The sequence below is a fragment of the Herpailurus yagouaroundi genome, unplaced genomic scaffold (assembly GCF_014898765.1).
Source record: "Herpailurus yagouaroundi ecotype Mexico unplaced genomic scaffold, PumYag 140, whole genome shotgun sequence".
Lineage (NCBI taxonomy): Eukaryota > Metazoa > Chordata > Mammalia > Carnivora > Felidae > Herpailurus > Herpailurus yagouaroundi.
This window is the reverse complement of record NW_024412395.1, coordinates 6,373,646-6,392,953: the sequence shown is the minus strand read 5'-3', so window position 1 is coordinate 6,392,953 and position 19,308 is coordinate 6,373,646. Positions and strand designations below refer to the sequence as shown.

General features: G+C 40.8%; 1 protein-coding gene across 1 annotated transcript in view; it reads left to right on the top strand.

The window, feature by feature from the left end:
• CNTNAP5 (contactin associated protein family member 5) overlaps positions 1-19,308 on the top strand; it is a 777,640-nt gene that overhangs the window by 182,358 nt on the left and 575,974 nt on the right. Inside the window, exons 2-3 of the mRNA XM_040474651.1 lie at positions 766-870; positions 18,712-18,905. Coding sequence (XP_040330585.1) covers positions 766-870; positions 18,712-18,905 — 299 coding nt within the window. The remainder of the gene's footprint in view (positions 1-765; positions 871-18,711; positions 18,906-19,308) is intronic.

The window sequence follows — 19,308 nt, the reverse complement described above, 5'->3', positions numbered from 1 at the left end:
AGGGGGATGGACTAAATGGGGAAAGGGCACTAAGGAATCTACTCCTGAAATCATTGTTGCACTTATATGCTAACTAATTTGGATGTAAATTTTTAAAAATGAAAAATAAAATTAAAAAAAAAGGAAAAAAAAAGCAAGCATACCTGTCACATTTGGGAAGGCTGGAGAAGCCGTTATTGAAGTGAATAGCAGATTCAAGATTGTACACAATTGGGGACTATTCTCGCTTACTTTACGCAATGAATTATTACAATTAGCCGTTCATTTTCCAAACATTTTCACACAACTGGGAGTGAGACATTTTAAATCATTCTGTCTAGATACAACTATGGCAGGATCCCTTAGGGATTGAAGATGGGAAAATAGGTAAACAATCGTATCCCCCCTTCAACAGTCTTCCTCCTTCTAGAATAAGCTCAATAGCCATAACTTGAGGCTTTTCTCAAGTGAATGATTAAAGGAATGGGTGATTGTTAGACTCCTGAGTGAGACAAATCAGTGAGATTTCTGGCCACACCAGTTTCTAGTGTTGTGACCTTGGACAAACTATTCAACATCTCTGAATATCAGTGTCTCCAACTGTAAAGGAATTTATACCAGTCTTTCAGGATTGTGAGGAATGAATGAAATAGCCCATGGAAACAATTGGTACTGGCCTTGTTCAGAGCATTGGTTAATTAATAATGGGGTTAATGCCATGATTCTTCCCTTTATGGGCTCTCTCTTGCTAATACAATTTGCTTTCTTTCTTTCCTATCATTATAGACAATTGTGATGACCCATTAGCATCCCTGCTCTCTCCAATGGCTTTTTCCAGTTCTTCAGACCTCGCTGGTACTCACAGCCCAGCTCAACTCAACCGAAGAGTTGGTGAGTAAGATGACTAAAACTCAAAAGGCAAATGCTAAATAAGCATGCTGCGGGGAAATGGAATAAAAGGACATTCCTATTCACTGGGATCATGTCCAAGAGCAGTGTTGAGAAGAAGAAAGGGAAAGGGGGTTACAATGGAATTAAGCCATGTTTCCTAGTGCATAATGGATATTCAAAGTATGCTTGTTCTTGCCTCCCCAACTCACACTATTTTTCTCTGATTATCATGAGAGGTCTTTGTAAAAATAAGTTTTTAAAAAAATGCTTTATTTTTATATTTCATGTCTCTAACATGAATGGCTACCAACATACATTATTATTGTAGCATGTACACAATAAATGTGTGAAATCTACTAAGATTTTTCCTTCAAGAACTTAAATTTTAACAACAAAAAATGTTGCTAATTTTAAAAATATATAGTACTATGAAGTAAAAGTAAGAAAATACAATACAGAAAAGTAATTAAGTAATAAAGTAAGTAAGAAAATGCAAGGCAAACCTACCAACTAGTACTTGTGGTTAAATGTTGGGTGGGTATCTTTACAATGTGTGATGGAAGTAAAAGCAGACACCCTTAACTGGTCTCTTATGTGACGTGTCTTTAACAAATTATAATGTTGGATATCTAGATAGATCTGTTTTTAGTCAGATTTGGATGTTGACTTTTATAATGTGTATTTGAATTTGTTAATTTTTAAAAATTATTTAACATCTGGTTATCTTTGTATATTTACATATCTAGTGAATATTATAAACGTCTTCAAGTTGAGAAAAATAATTTATATGCAACTTCAAGAGGTACAGTGATCTGTTAGAGTTCATATTAATTATTCTTGACTGTATCTTCTCATCGATAATATGAGGCCCATCATATTAGTAAGCTTTCTAGTGTTGGCCCATCTATACATTCTGGAACAGATTTTAATTGCTCATTGTGTTATGGATATCATTTTTAGGTGTATTTATTTATATATGAGAGAGGGCGACAGAGAGAGAGTGTGTGGGAGGGGCAGAGAGAGAGGGAGAGAGAGAATCCCAAGCAGGCTCCTCACTGTGAGCATGGAGCCTGATATAGGGCTCGAACTCACAAACCATGAGATCATGATCTGAGGCAAAACCAATAGGTGCTTAAACAACTGAGCCACCCAGGAGCCCCAAGGGTATCATTTTTATAAGTGCAGGATGATTTAACTGGTTGACATTTTAATTTATAGTTTTTAATCTTCATTAATGGTGAGAGTGCTGTGTAATTTTTGTTTGTGTATTTGATGTTTGTTTCGTACTACATTTCACAAGTATTCTGTTATAATGGGATCCGTAATTTAAGTTAGCAATTTCTATGGCTTTGTTAAGAAAAGATTTTAAGAATGCTATTCTAAAGAGAAATAGAATGACCAATCAAAAACCCAGCAGGAAAATATTAATAATTGTGTATTAACACTGCCTTTTTGCTGAACACTCTGTGCCAAGAACTTTGTAAAGCATTTCACCTATCAAGGAATTTCGTCTTCGGAAAGCTACCATAAGATGCGTGTTATTACATTTTAACTTCAGATGGGGTTCCTGGGTCTCAGAAAAGTTGTATAACTTGCTTAAAATCACAAAATTTGGAAGGAGAAATGCTTTGATCAAATTTAAGACATCTGAACCCAAAGTTTTGCTCCTCACCACCACATGAGCAAACTGATTCACTAAGACAGGTTAAAGAGGGCTATGTTAGAAAGAGACTTGGAAACTAATTGGCCAGGGTTCAAGTGCTGCCCACAGCATTTACTTGCAAGCCCTGTGAGTGTCTGAAAATTGCCTATCTGCTCTTGACTTCAGTTCTTTATCTGTAAAGTGGACCAGTAATGCCTGCTTTGACACATGATGCTCAGACTGTGGCAAGCCTTGCATATTAAAAAGTTCCTTCTCGATGCAGGGTAGAGAATCTGACCCGAGCAGGGAGGTTCACTTGGCAATTTCAGGAAGAAACCAGAGTTGGAAGATTTTAATTTGTATGCCAACAGGGCATCTGGAGCCAGAGTTCTCCCCAGTTTAACCCAACTGTGAAGTGGCAGAAAGTCATTACTGCCTAGTAGCACCTCTGCAGTTTCCTGGGAACCTGTGAGTCTGGTCACAGGCTGGCTCATCCCCTGGTGGACAATATTGACAGAGCAGATGTCTCTGCTCCGATTTATTGTAATTATTCTGCTCACAGGGAAATCTGGGTGCCGGAGTCCAAGGATAGCACCGGCGTGTTCAGAGAGGACATTGACCTCTCTTTCTTCTTCCAGCTAGAGTCTAAATCAGGAAGGTCATGCAGGGGCGACAGTCTCAGAATGTTGAAATGCACTGGCCTTGTCCTCCAACAAACTCCCAGGCCTAGCAGCCTCCGGTTCACTCACTGGGTCCAACCACTGCCCTCAGGGGGAAGTCAACACAGCCTCAAGGAGAGAGTGGATCACTGGTTCCCATCCAAGAACTGTGCATTTGAATCACCTAGATAGCTTTAGAAGTAGCAATGCATGAGCTCGTAGTCCAGATACTCTGAATTAATTGTCTGGAGTGGGATCCAAGGGTGGATATTGATAAAATAAGTAAATACAAGCTTTCCAGGAGATTCTAAATTGCAAGACTTGCAACTACTAGGTTGAGTGAATTCATAAATCAAAAATCACTCTATTAATATTTATTGAGCACCTAATATGTGCTAGGCACTCTGTTAGAACCCTGGCACATAGTTGGTAAAAATAGTCACAAATCCTATTCATAGTTTACATCATTAATTTAAATTAGCATATCATTAATAGCTAACATTTGTTAGTGATAATATTGATATTATTACTTTTATATATGTAATATAAATAATATGTATGTGTAAATATACATATATATAGTTGGATAGATAGAAAGTCAAATATATACATATGGTTATGTATATATACACAAAGTCACATATTAGAGAAAAGGTGATAAATACAGGGTTGGATATATATAAATATATATATCCATATATTAGGGTATATATACATATATAGTATATGTGTATATAGTATATATATGCACACATACATAATACTTATACAGAATATATAAATATAGTGTATGTTATAATAAAACATACTATATTCATATTAAGCACAGATATTTTTCATATGAGTTTTCTAAATATAAAATTTTTAAAGTTGAGAAAACTGTAATTTTTTATTTTGATTGGAAATATTAGTATAAAGCAGTGATTTATTTTTCACCTGCTACAAATAGACTTATATGCTGTCTGTCCACCAAAACAGCCTAGAAGTAATTACATATCTCTGTCTAATGAACACCTCTTTCTATATTTCTTCCTTTAAAACTTCCCTTTTATTTTAAAATAGGAAAGATATTCAGTATACCCCAAAGTGCAAACTGTTATGCACGGTGTGAAACAGTTATACAGATATACAGATATACATGGAGATTTCAAAGAACATCTTGGTTTTCATTTGAATTCTCCATGTAGTGTTTTAAACAGCAAGTTCCCTGGCAGATGGAAATCATTGCTACTCAGCACTGTCATGATCAGGTTTGGCTCCTCCCTAAGTGGTAGGGTTGGGTGTCTACCATCATACAACTAAATCTCATATCAGCAATCTACTTACTACTTACCAAGAGCCATCACTGTTCTAGGCCTTTAAGGTGCATCACTACTACCCTCTACACAGGTGTTATTATCTTGGTTTCATAGATTAAAAAAAATGCCATGGCACACAGTGGGGAAAAAAAAGAATATTAGAATAAATATGTTTAGGTAGACACAAAACTAGCTACTATCTTACAGTACAATAAAATTGGGGGGTTGTACTTCTCTACTGGAAAAATACTTATAAGTTAACATGTAACTTCTCAGTATCTAAGATCTAATAATCAATCAGTGAATAACAAAACCAAATAACAGGCATATTCTAGAGAATTAAAGAATCATTGAGTGGTCCTGTTGAAAACTGCCCAGGATGATATTGAAAAGACATAGCATACTCTTTTTTGATTTCCAAGTTCTTGGTGATGTTTTTTCTTAACATACTCCATTTCTTCATCCCTGCCTTCATTCGTTCATTCACCTATCACAGTATTTCATGAATTCCTTCTACTCTACCCCATTCAGCCTTCTATCCATTTATCAGGAAACGTCCTGGTATGTCACCCAAGATGAAATACAAGCTGTAAAATTCTTGACCTCCATGAGACTATGTCTCCCTCGTATTGAGTGCACTCAACCGTGTTCTTGTAGCTGTTCACTCTTGAGCTATTTCACAGAGGTGAACTTGGCTGCAAGTCCTGGGCACGATTTAAAACTGCTGCCTCCACTGGGATCACACACCTCTGGCGTACATTGAACATAGGTAATGAAGGCCCACTTTACCTCTCATCTGGGCTCAGAACTCAAGCGCACACGGTTTTCTGACCTATACGCAGGAAGAAAGGATGCCCCACTGGTAACTTTGTCATGTTGGAAGCAGGGATCAACTCAAAAGTTGAAAAGAAGACTATAGAAAAGGCGTGCCGATGAGTGTCCTCACGCCCTAAGTAAAGCAAGTGTCATGAGTTCTGACTAGTGACTAGTGACAAACTAATATTTCTGAGAAAAAAACGCAGTCTTGGAAACAGCCTTTGCCCTTAGGTACTGCTGTGGGAGCCACATTCTGGGCAACCTGCAAAACTAACAGGGAGATTGGTTGGCTAAAGCCCACCATAATAGCATTCGTATTGTTATCTTATCTAGGGATGGGATTTGCCAAATCGAATTTGTGTTCTCTCCCTCCACAACATCCCTCAGCCCTTTTGTCATCCACCCACAAGGAAATAAAAATTAAAAAAGAAGAGAGACAGAACAAATTACTTTAAAAAAAAAAAACACGACAAAATATATCAAACTGGGGGTCAGATCGCCATTAACTTAGGTTACCAAGTCAATCTATATAATTGTGGCTTAGGAGGGATCTGACTTTGTCAAATGGGATTTGTTTTGTGGCAAGAAAGCTTTTGATCTGGGCTTTAAAGTCAGCTGGGCTTTGAGAAGCACTAACTGTCAGCAGGAAGCCCAGAGCTGGTGGCACTGTGTGAAGCCGCTGAACTGTGGGTTAGATGTGCTCCAAAGTGAGGGGAAGGTTTTAAGTTACTTTCTATGATTAAAAGGCAAATAACAACAGACATCTCTGGCCCCGGGAGAGGAAAGGTTTGTATTTTTCTTTCCCCGTCCCATTCCTTTCCCCATCCGCAGTTCTGCAAACCATTACGTTTGCCATTTGTTCCTTGAAATTTTAATCTTTCTTCCTCACTTGATATATTTTTGAGATGCTTGCCTGTGTAAGTTGAGATTGTGTGTTTCTAGCATGACAATTTTGTTGCCATGGAGAATCTGATTTTTTTTTTTTTAATGTCAGGGCCTTTCCCAGCTTCCTGGGCTCACGGACCAATGAAGAGGCTCACAACCCTTGCCCCCATTTCGCCCAGAATCCTTGCACACTTTTTATTTTCCCCTTGGGCAACACTGGTTGCAAACAGCTGAGGACCCACAAAGGCCTCTGTAAGTTGGTTTTCAATCTGTTCTCACTGGTCCTTCCATGCAGAGAAGTGGATTCGGGACAATTCAGGAATCAGGGTTCTCACAATGAGCATCTTGGCTGTCTGGGGACTTGTTCCAGATAGCTAGGTGACAATCTGAAGATTCCGTTTCACAGGCAGCACTGCAGTGCCTGCCTGCAAATGACAGCACCAGTCTCCCATATGGATTGATGGAGCCAGACGTGATATGCGTATCATCTCATCTGTTTGAAAAGACAATGGGACGTACAGAAGTCTCAGTGTTTCCTCCTCTCCACTTGAAGGGTCCTTTCCTTATTTTCAGTACTTTTCCTTTCTTATGTCCTGTCCTAGCTGCCCCCCGGCGCGGGGGCGGGCCTCAGCATGGCCAGCATTAAGTCCTATGCTTCCTTTGTGAGTTTATGCTCTCCTCACTTCTCCAAGTGTGGGCTCTATGTGACAGTGCGGGCAGCACCTGGGAACCTGTTAGAAATGCAGGATCTCAGTCTGTGTCCCCAAAACTTCTGATTAGAACCTGTGGTTTAGCAACAGTTGCATTCAGGCAGTCCAATTGTTGGGGATGCCCCATTCTAGAATATCCCTAGACTTCTGCTCCTCTGTGCCTTTTTCAATTCAGCATCTCAGAGGTGGCTGGAGGGGGGATGGGAGGAAATAAATCAAAGTTATCTAAGTTTTTATGAGTATGAAACCACGCTCAAAACTAAGAAGTAGAAACTTAACCTCTATTTCTTGTCATTGTATCAGTATTCCAAGATAGTTGGTATCATTCACGTTTGTTAAGGATGAGGAAGTGGACTCAGAGAGGTCAAGTCACTGACCTAAGGATACACAGCTAATTGTTGGTAGGACCTGGACTTGAATCTAATTCTGTCTACCCAAGTTTAACTAGTATCTTTATTCATATTGATCTGAGATATTAATCTGAGTAAAGGTGGTGCTGGGGTAATAGTCACCCCTTTAGGTCACTTTGGCATTTCAGGTGGTGTTGCCAGTGTTTTAACCACAAAAACTGGACTTTCAGGCGTCAAGAGAGAAAGAGAGATATGGACACCTGTGCCTCGTCGATGCCCCTGAAATCATACTGTGGCCTAATAGGCCAGTGGGCAAAACTAACCTTGACCTTCATATTTAAACAATGCCCTAGGCCTCTTCTCTGACTAGGATAGCAATAGATCATTGAGAGGTACAGAATAGAAATCTGCTGCTGTTTAATAGGAGCCTTGGGACCCTATCGCAAATGCAGACAAATCCAATGTGATGACCCTCTCTTTATTCAGCCAGGGTAACTGAAAAACACAATGATGTTAAGAGGGGAAGGGGGGATCATATGAAGACTTTTTCTCACCAATAATATAATACTTCTGAGATTATAAACATCAGCATTCGGCACAACAAAAGTGATAGATAAACCCATGCAATTGACACTTTACTCCTTCCTCTGATGGCTGGTCACTTCCTCTGAAATGCCAAGCTGAGATTATTTCTAAGCAGCACTCTGTAAAATGCTAGCTCAAGTAATCACTTATTTGATGCCACTCATACTTCACAAAGAGATAAGATCTTCAGTTTGTCAGTTCACTGCATTTAATTCAAAGCATTTTCACTTAAAAATACAGTAATGCAGTTACGGGCATGGCAATTAATAACAGATATTTGTCTAGTGGTTGACAGTTTACCACTGCATTTGCAATGAAGGTCACACCCAGGAGGAAATAATGTAATTGAATAGCATATTGTATGCTGGATACTTTTGCTTTGTCTAACCTGGAGTAGTTAGGTAGGAACTACTCAATTCGTTTGTTTAAAATCCATCTAGCAATCTTTCACTTAAGACATTGTGGAAATGCCATTAAAAAAATGAGCTAAGGATTATTGAATCTACCATATGGAGTGAAAATGATAACATATATCCAACTCCAAGAAACAAGAAAATAGAAGTTAATATAAAAAAGTAGTTCATCCTTCTCCAGGATTCTCAGTGGGTGCCTCTTATCCTGTGGTGGCCCCTCCCCTGGGGACCCCTTTTGAATGTCTCACACCACCCTTCTCTTACTCAGACTTGTCTATGCAATCACTTACGTGTGTCCGGACTAAATTAAAAAAAGTTTTTAATGTTTATTTATTATTGAGAAACAGAGAGAGACAGAGCATGAGCATGGGAGGGGCAGAGAGAAGGGGAGACACAGAATCTGAAGCAGGTTCCAGGCTCTGAGCTGTCAGCGCAGAGCCAGACGCGGGGCTAGAACTCAAAAATCAGGAGATCGTGAGATCTGAGGCCAAAGTCAGATGCTTAACCAACTGAGCCACCCAGGCGCCCCTGGACTTAATTTTTTAAATCAATGTACACATTTGCTAAAATCCCAGATTTTATAAGAGAATCCATGTCATTTGTTTTGCTAAGGACTTGCTTCTCATTAATCCCTTCCACAAAAATATCCAGAGCAATTGATACTGTCTCTGGGATATCTTTGTTAGGGTAATTTTGTGTGTGAGTACAACAGAAAACTCACTAGTTTGAAAAAAAAACAAAACAAAACTCAGTAGCATGAAAAATTATTAAATGGTGGAAACTCGGCACATGGAGATTGAGAGGTGTCCATACTGTTACTTCTTTTTTTCAATTTTATTTATTTATTTTGAGAGAGAGAGAGGGAGAGAGAGACAGAGACAGAGAGAGAGAGAGAGAGAGAGAGAGAGAGAGACAGAGAGAGGGAACAAGTGGGGGAGGGGCAGAGAGAGAGGGAGAGAGAGAGAATCCTAAGTGGGCTCTGTACTTCCCCCTGAGCCTGAGGTAGGGCTCAATCTCTGTGAGATAATGACCTGAGCTGAAGTCAAGAGTTGGACCCTTAACTGACTGAGCCACCCAGGCACCCCCATACTTCTTTTTCTTGAACAGCATGATAGTTACAAGGGTGTTCAATCTGTAATAGTTTATTAAGCTAAATATTTGGTTTGTGAGACTTTCCTGTATCTGTGTTTTATTCCATATTTTTTTAAAAAAAAACCCACCAGGAATAAAAATAAAATTTATTACCCTACATCAAAGGAAGCCCTCAGTGAAGACAGGCTTCAGAGCTAGTGGATTAGTTCATCAATGCCATCCTCGGCGTCTACATCTTTCTCCAGCTAATATGCCTGCCCCACATCTCAGCCAGACTTAATAGCATTCTGAGAAACAGAAATCACGGGCACCTATGGCTTGCTTTTAAGCCATCCAATTTGCTTCCTCAGAACAGCGTCAGGATGAATGTCACCTCAGAACCTGTTTTAAAAAAAATGTAGCCTGTCTAGACTTATCCTAATCCCAGATCTTCTGGACCAGAAAGTCTGGCAGAGGGACCTAAGAACCCTGTTTTTCGAAGCTCCTCAATTGATATTGATGTGCTGAAGTTTGAGAACTATGGCATAGAGCTAGGAGACTCTTCCCGGCCCCACAACTGCCGTACTACTCTGCTTTCACATCACCAGCAGTTTTTCTCTGTCCAATTAGCCATAATGTGGTCATGTGTCCACTCCTGGACCCAATCACAGTCAAAGGTGGTAGAGTTACCTTGACTGGCTTTAGACTAGTAATCTGATCCAGAGTAAGAGAATAATTGGCTCTATTTCTTCCCTCTCCTCTCTGTCTCTCTCTCTCTCTCTCTCAAGCTGTATCTCCTACCATTTTGGTGAGTTATACTGCACATCTTCCAGTCAAAAGAGAAACTTCCTAATCAAGGGAGGAACTGATGCCAGAGTTATTTTTTTGAGCCCCAAATGAAGCTTTTGAAATAACAATGAAACACACTTGTATTTAACCATTTTGTGGCCATAGTGGTTAAACCTACGAAGAGACAAATATTATCTTGATCCTTGATTCTTGGTAAAGTGGACACTTAACTATATTATTTTTGTAGAAGGAGAGAAATTACTTGTCCAAATTCATGGAGTCAAAAGTGATGCTTTCAGCTCAAACACTGGCTTTCAAGACTAGGCACTGTCTTTCAAACAAAACTGTCCTAGGAAGCCAAAGTAAATGTAGAATGTGAGCTGTGCTAAAAAGTATGCTGCTCACGAGAGAAAAGTTTTAAGTGGCAATACCAGCAAGATGAGATCTGCAGGTTTAAATGAGTTTTGATTCCTCTTCTCCATTTTCCCTTAAAAACTCTTGGGAGAGTCATTTTTTCTCTATCTGCCTAAAAACAGGGAGCGTGTCTTATCTTGCTGCTCAATCTTTTATACTGCTTTACTCATGGATGGAACTCAATAATTATATATCCATTAAATGAGGAATAAATAATCCACTCACAGCTCCCCAGGCCAGAGCAGCCGATGAGTGGAGTTAAACTGTATTGATTTGACAAATTAAATAGAACTCAGCCTCTACCATTTTATAAGAGAAATTCTAGAACAATGCTATCCAATAGAAATTTCTGCAAGGATGGACTATCCCTTAGCTGTGCCATCTAACATGGTAGCCCCTAGCCACACGTAGCTTTTGAAATGTGGCTATTTAAGAATTGAAACTTTAATTTAAGTTAAGCTAATTTACATGTAAACAGCTACATCTGGCTATTGGGTATCACATTGAACTGTATGACTGTAGGGTCTTTTCAAGTTTTATATACAAGAACTTCTCACATGGATGTTTTTCCCGTGTATATGAATCAACCGTTGGCCTGCAAGGGGCATCAACGTGAGATATCCTCCTTGGGACCGAACTCCAAATTTTCCAAGCCCCAAATGCCTTCCTGCTGCTTTCCCTCACTTCTTGTGTAACTTCTGAACTGTGAAACATGCAGCCAGATATACTTTTCCTATCCATGAGGACCTTAATGGCTCCACTGTCTCACAAGGGAAGTATTCACTGTAGGACATCACAGCTGAACTGTGGGAGTAATGAGCTTTAGAACCCTTCAGAGTAATAATACAGCTCTCTCCTAGAAACACAGGCACACAGGTATGTGACCAAGCACACTCACTGTAGCAAAGGCTGTTGACACCCACATCTCCTGGACTTTACCACTTTCAGAACAAGGACAACATCTTAGATGAGATGAGATGGGACTTCTTGTTCAAATGATTTCTGGGGGAGTGATTTCTGGAGACAGGCTGTGAGGGAAGACAGAGGGGAAAGCTAGTAGGAAATGTGGTCTCAACTGAGGTCTAGCTTCCTTCCAATGCCAAGAGGAAGTTCTGGGCCACCATAAATATCAGCCACGTCTTGAGACAATGGGATCGGCTTTTTGAACTTTGTATCCGTCCATCACTGGCTGAGATGAGAACCAGGAAGTGGTAGCTTCCCAGGCAAGAACACTTCTGTTTGGACAAAAGCAAATCTCTGGAGAAGAGGGCAGACAGTTCTAGTTGTCAGCCTGCACCCATAGCTGGGCGATGAATCCATCTACTAAGGAAGACCAGAGAGGAACCCTGAAGACATCCCCAGCATCACCACTTCCAACCCCAACATCTACACATTCTCTACTCTGCCCGAAGGGCTATCTTTCTGTGCTTTAAACACCACCCTGCCCACCTGCAGTTTCAATCAACACCTGACTGAGTTCGTGTATAAAAAAACCTGTATATGGTAATGATCTGACAACAGAACCCTAAAGTGCATCCTGCACTGGTGAGATTAAGCTCCTCCACAGGAATGGCTGGCTTGCAGATGTGCCACGGGTCAGCTCTCCTCCCTTCCCTGTCTCATCTGCATCCCTCTCACCCAGCTTCCTGGGGTCAGTTCCCAAATGAGCTACTTACACTCAAATCCATTCTTCATAATTGACTTCTGGTAAACCCAAACCAAGTCACACACGCAGAGTCACTGCTCCCGGCATGACTCTCGAGGCAGCCTCTATCATGAATGGGTCCGAATGGAACCCAGACTCTCCCTTGCCTTTCATGAGTGTCGTCTTATGATCACTTTTGGTCTTCTCTGCAAATTGGCCTCAACAGACCCGCTCCACATTTTCCTACAAGTGTATCTGTTTTGAAACCTACAGGGTATTTGGTCACGTTCCCACTTGCTTTTTCCCAAGAGGCTCCTTAGTCCCTAAATAAATGTCCCTAAATAGAAGTGTAGGAGGACCAACCTGCGACACCCAGGTCCTGCTCCACGTGCGCAGTAGCAGAAGGATGATGCCCAGTCTTCCCTCCAACACCCCCCGACCCCAAACCTCAGAAGTTACTTCCCAGGGACGCCTGGGTGACTCAGTCGGTTAAGCGACCGACTCTCGGTTTCTGCTTAGGTCATGATCTCACCGTTCATGGGCTCGAGCTCCACATTCTATCCCATGGTCTGATCTCTCTCTCTCCTTCTCTCTCTGCCCCTTCCCGGCTCACCCTCCATCTCTCAAAATAAATAAATAAACATTAACAAGAAGAAGAAGAAGTCCCTGCCTAGCCACAGGTCCCATTCCAAACGAATGATAATGACGCTGTGCTTGCAGATGCAGGAGGCCCCCCCTGAGGGCTGTGGAGAAGTTTGCCAATGTTGTCATCACTCTTACCCATACTGAGTAATGTTAAATATTTATGGGACCATCTCTCTGCCTTATTTATTACCATCACTGGGCAGTTTTGTCCCTGAAAACTCTTGAACCTTTGCTTACACAGGCAACGAATATTTAATAATGATGCAGCTAGTAATTCAAGCTAGCTTCCTACTCATTTTTGATGATGTGCTTGTGGTTTTTTAGGGCCTTGAGTAAATCTGGAGGAAAGCACCCGCATAAGAAACCTACTCCCTCTAGGGTATATTTTGGGGATTTTGTTTTAAATGGCCATGTGCTTCAAATAGTTTAGGTGTGAAATGCCGTGTATGTGATTATTCTACCTCTTGTTGGTCTTGTACTAAAGGGACTCACTCTCCTTTTGAAAGATAGTTGTAAACTTTTGCTGAGCAGAGACCCATTTATAATCTGTTTTGTGCCCATTTCTAATGTGTGACCTCAATCAACTCTCATTTCCTTTGCTGAGTTAAAAGTGGCAATAAGGGTAGAAACTGAGGTATTTCTGCCTTCTACCAGTTATTCTGTCTCATGCTCCAAACTTCTCCTAGTATGTAAAGTGGGGAATAAGTATCATGGTGTAAAGGGCTAGGAAGGGAGCTGGCTGGGTGTCAGAAGACATGCCTCTTTGGTCTTCCTTTAAACCTGTTTAGAATTCTCCATGAAGAAGAAGCATCGGTGAGACATCAGAATGTTGGGTCTCTCCCCACGATAAGCTGGTTGACTCTTTGAGGCTGCTTTATTCTCTCATAAATGGAAATTTAAAAATATATTGCTGATTGCTATGAGAATCAGGTGAGATGTTGAAAACGTGCAAAGAATTATGTTTCTAGTGATAATTGCTGTTTTGGAGAAGGAAAAGGAACAGGAGGGGGGTTCTCTGACCATCCTGTGGAGAGGCGGTGTCACCGAATAGTTAAGAGATTGGGCTCTGGGTCCTGGTTTTGTGAGTTGGAATCCCCTGTTCTGCCACTTACTGGTTGTGTAGTCATGTGTTCTTGGAAAAGCTGTCCAACCTTTCTGGCCTCAGTGTCGCCACCTGTAAAATGGACATAATCATAATAATTAATATCTATGTTGCAGAGATAACTGTGAGGATGAATGAGTCCGTGTGTGCCAAGTGCACAAGGTGGTGCTGAGCACTGAGCAAGGACCATCTGTTATCTAATAGTGGATATGAATGAACACTTCAAGGGCTCGCATAATGGGGGTGATGGGAAGGAACAATAGGCTTAACTGGGAGTGATAATAACTATTGATGCAAGAACAGAGATGGATATTTCCCAATTCACAAAGTTTCAGATTTCCTTGGCAATTTTAAGTCTCCATTTAACTACACCTCTGTGTCTGGTGTGAGGAATTGGGAGAGAAGGGTGCCCATCTTAAATCCAGAGGCAATTTCATGTGGTTATTTGTTGTTGTTATTTTTGATCATCAAAAATAGCATATTAGATTTAAGCTATGTCGGTCTACTAAGTAGATAAATAAAGCAAATCTCATCTGTAAAATATTAGAATGGAAACCGTAGAAGCTGTCTCATCGAGTTTTTCACAAACCACTCAGCATGTCAGAAACACCTTTCTAAAAAACAAAACAGGGCGCCTGGGTGGCGCAGTCGGTTGAGAGTGCGACTTCAGCCAGGTCACGATCTCGCGGTCCGTGAGTTCGAGCCCCGCCTCGGGCTCTGGGCTGATGGCTCAGAGCCTGGAGCCTGTTTCCGATTCTGTGTCTCCCTCTCTCTCTGCCCCTCCCCCGTTCATGCTCTGTCTCTCTCTGTCCCAAAAATAAATAAACATTGAAAAAAAAATTAAAAAAAAATAAATAAAAAACAAAACAACAACAACAAAAACAGATTCTCAGGTTAGGCGTCTGAATACATTATCAGCGAGAAGGCCCAAGGATGTATATTATCATCTTTACAAGGCCTCAAGGTGTTTCTGATGATGGAACACCTCTGAGAATTTCTCATCCAGTCTAACCTCAGGAGCAGAACTGTGCCTTGAACCATGTCTCTGGGCTTTTGGTCCATAATCTCCTTTTCCCATCCTGTCCCCAAAAGTCACATAATGCACAGGTAGAGTATGGGGGCTTGGGCTGTGCTAGGAATAAATTAAGATACAGCATCAAAATTATGCAGGATCTCATATTTGAAAACGATTGGAAAATTCTAGGTGACATAAAAATGTAAAGTTACTTTTCCTTTAAAATCAAAATCTTCCTTGAAATGTGCATTAAAATCTCCTAAATTTCAACTGCAAGGATTGTGGGGATTGCGGTTAATAATCATCAATACCTTAGCCACAATTACAGGCAGCACTGCTTTAGTCAACACCTTTGACTTGCCAAACACAGGTATCTGTGTGTATGTTACACCCCCAATTTAGAGAATAACTCAGACACAGAAAGCTAGTGTGGGCTGGTGTGTCTTCAGAGTAACTGCAAATAGTATCTTCAAGGTTCTCTCATCATTTTGAAAACACATTTATTGTTTGGTGCAAGGAACAAAATGTTTGTCATAGCAACCATGGCAACCCCGGGTACTTGGCCTATTAGCTGTAATGCAGGAAACATCTTCAGCAGCAGGAAAGGAGTCCTTGGCAATTATCACCCAGATAACGTCCCTCTGTTTTAAGAGGGTTGGCTGAAGCTTCTGGGTTTGGAACATTTTTTAACTGTTTGTGCTAATGAAGGTGAACAGTAACAATTCCCTTTTGGTTAATTTCAGAGTGGCTTTGGCTCAGACAAAGTTGAAGAAATGTTTTAGCGTTAACTGTCCCTCTTTTGTTTTGGTTTGGGTTTTGGTCAGTCTTCTGTGATTGGATGCTCTGCAAGTTGACAAGGAGAATTCCTTGTCATTTAAGGCTCTGCACCATCAGCACAGAGTCCGACGCGGGGCTTGAACTCATGAACCGTGAGATCAGGACCTGAGCCGAAATCAAGAGTCAGATGCTTAACTGACTGAACCCCCCAGACACCCTTCTCTCTTCCATCCTTAACATACATTCTTATCATGAGTATGATGATAATAATTAAAATAAGTGAAGAAAAAAATCCTAAAGCATGACTAGGAAGTCTGGATAAAAGAGAAAATAGTTAAGGTTTGAGTATTTTGATTTTCAAACATAGTGATGGTCACCCAGCAAGTCACAAGTTCCATATTATACCAACAGCTGTCAAATTGTTGCATATATTCTTTATGCAATAAACCCCATAAATATGAATTATGTGAGTCTCAGTTTCTGTAAGAAAGATATGCTGATAAGAGAAAATATGTTACAGGCAAAAAGCATAAAAGGATGGAATCACTCATATTTTCATCACTCAGAAAAAATCACCATACAAATTCCTCTCCTATCACGTTTTAATACTGTTGAGATCATATAGTTTATACAGCTTTGCTTTTTTCACTTAAGAAGAAAGAGGCATCATGAAACGGACAGGAGGAGAAATTGAATGGAAATAACGAGCAGGTTCAGAATCACTTTAGACTTCTTTTGGAAATGTGAAAGATCTTCTTAAGCCTCCCTGTCAGTTGTGAGAAGTTGAAAGAGGGTATGTACTGGGGACTGTGGACGTGTTCGTGAAGACAGAGCTGGTTGATAAAAATGCAGCTCTGGGTCTGGCATCTCAGAATCTCTGCTCAAATGCCTCCTGCTTATTTATTGATTTTCTGGGCTTTTAGAAACTTTTTTTTTTCTTCTGCTACATATTAGCCTCAAAGAGCTATGATTAAACTCTGAGTGCCAGGTGTTCTAAACTTGCTGGATCTCAGTCTCCCTGACTATATTATGAGAATTGTGCCTTTTATCTCACAGGGTATTATGCATGTATTTAAAGTAGGCTGAACTGCAATATCAAATAAATTCCAATGTGCCACCAATGTCTCAAACAGCATAGATGTTTCGTTCTTGTTCATATTATAATATAGGGCAGGCGTTTAAGTAGACAGCTGCTTTCCTCCATGTGATGATACAGGAATCCAGTCTCTTTCCAAGCTGTCATTATGCCATCAGCTAGGGCCTTGGTGCCAACTGGATCCGTCAGTAGAAAGGGAAAACAAGTGGGGAAGAGATTTGTTGGCTTGCAAGGGGCACGTCTTCGTAGTCACATTTTTATTGGAGGGAACTATAGCCATGTATGTGGCTACAACTCTAATAGTGTAGAGAGCTGAAAAATGAAATTGAGCCTCACAACCACCACAGAAGAAGAGATAATGGATAGTAGGGAAGTCAGCCACATCTGCCACTGTATTCATGTCTTGCAAAATATATAATAAAATACATTCCACAGTAGATACTGAGAATGTTCCTTCTTTTCCTGTTTCTGCATTTCAACGCTTAAGAGTAGTAGCTATTTGTTAGGAGAAAATCAACCCACAACCTGTAGGATGTGCCTGTGACCAAAGTAGGCCCACCTCATGTCGTGTATCTCCTGTGTCTGCATGTCCGCACCCATCGATGACAGGCCCTCTGCACTGGGCAGCCAGGGCTCAGGAAAGTTCTCGGTTACCAAGGAGAAGTCCCATTGACTCCTTCCGAGATAGTGAGAAAGTAGACTGGGACATGACTAAAATGATTTTCAGTGACACAGGCTGAGCTCAAAAAGGAATTTATTGATTAAACCTTCTAAATTATAATTTTAACTAACTCCCCAACTCGATGCCCTGAGCAAGGTGCCTAACAGAGGTGTTGTTTTCATCTTGTCCCCACCCAAGGCGTACGCACTCTGCCATAGTTTCCACTCAGGATTCAGAAGGTCTGTGAACTCTTGGGTCAGTAAAAATGATTATTAACTTCTTTGTTCCTATGTGAAATGAAAATAGAAAACTGAGGCCACGGTCTTCCCACTAAGCAAGAGCTAATATTGATCTTCTGCAGAGTTCCAGGGTGTCAAATAATGAAATATTGGGCCCAAAGTCTTTTGTCACATGTAAGCATGTTCCTGTGTGTCAACTACTCTGAATCCCAAGAAGATCCAGAAACACAGCCCACTCTGATGTCCTTCTGAGATTTTGCATATGATGTTCCCTTGGCCTGGCCGATCTCTCCAATGTTTCCTCTAGTTAACCTTGTTTGCCTGCAAAACGGTTATATTTGCTTCAGGTTTAAGCTCCACCATCCCTGTCTATAGGCCTTTCCAATCACCTAGCTAGGCGTTGTGTCCTCTGTGCTCCTGTTGTACCTTCTGTTTGCCTTTCATAAGGCTTCTCGTCATATCACATTGCATATTTTTGTCTGTGTGTCTTTGGTACCAAGAACGCCTCAGGTGCTCGGTGAACATCGGACAAACAGATGAGGCAGGAGTCAAAGATATAGTCCATGAACTTTCATCTTTGTATCCACAACAAAAGAAGGAAAGAAAGAAAAAGGAGCCTGGCCCATGGTAGGTGTAGAGAAAACACAGAGAGGGATGAAAGAATGAAGAAAAGCAGGAAGGAGATGACAATCAGGCAGAGGATAGAAAACATGTTACAAGGTTAAGGCAATAAGCAAATAAAAATAAATAAACAAAGCCAATTCTACTAGGAATCCAGAAAATGGAAAGTGTAATGACTGAGGAAAGACCAGAAGACTTATGGAAGGAACATCATGGATTTGAGATGAATCTTGAAGCATGAGAGGGAATAGAATGGAAGAGAATGGAAATTGAGCCCAGTAAGCATGAGCAGGGCACGTTTGGGGATAAAGACATGTCAGTGGAACACCATTTCATTTCTCTTTGAGAGCTGTAAGGTGTGGCCCTGTGAGATATTACTACAACCCACTCTCTCTGATCTTCTTCCAGGAACTGGTGGTTGGTCCCCAGCAGATTCCAATGCTCAACAGTGGCTCCAGATGGACCTGGGAAACAGAGTGGAGATTACAGCAGTGGCCACGCAGGGCAGATATGGAAGCTCTGACTGGGTGACGAGTTACAGCCTGATGTTCAGTGACACAGGACGCAACTGGAAACAGTACAAGCAAGAAGACAGCATCTGGGTAGGACATCTTTTCTCTTCTGGTGAATAAAACTGAGATGTGGTAATGGTAACCAGTGAGCGTTTCTATCATTTTCCTATACCCAGATTGTTGGTAGCTTAGGAACTATTGAGTACCCATTCAGAAATAATTAGACCGTATATGGGTCCTATCTCCAGCATGGCTCTCGTTCGAAGGGAAATTAGGATGTCTGTTGCAAAAGTTTAGTGTTTTCCTCCTCTTCTGGTAACTTGAGTAATTCACTGACTAGGCCTCAGTTCCTTCGTCCATAAAACCAGAAGTATGCTACAAGACTCTGATTGTTAGTGACAATGTATTGATTTATTGAGTAGTATTTACTCACTTGTTTATTATGTACCAAGCTCTTTGCACACTTTGTAGTGCCCCAACTAGCTCAGTTATG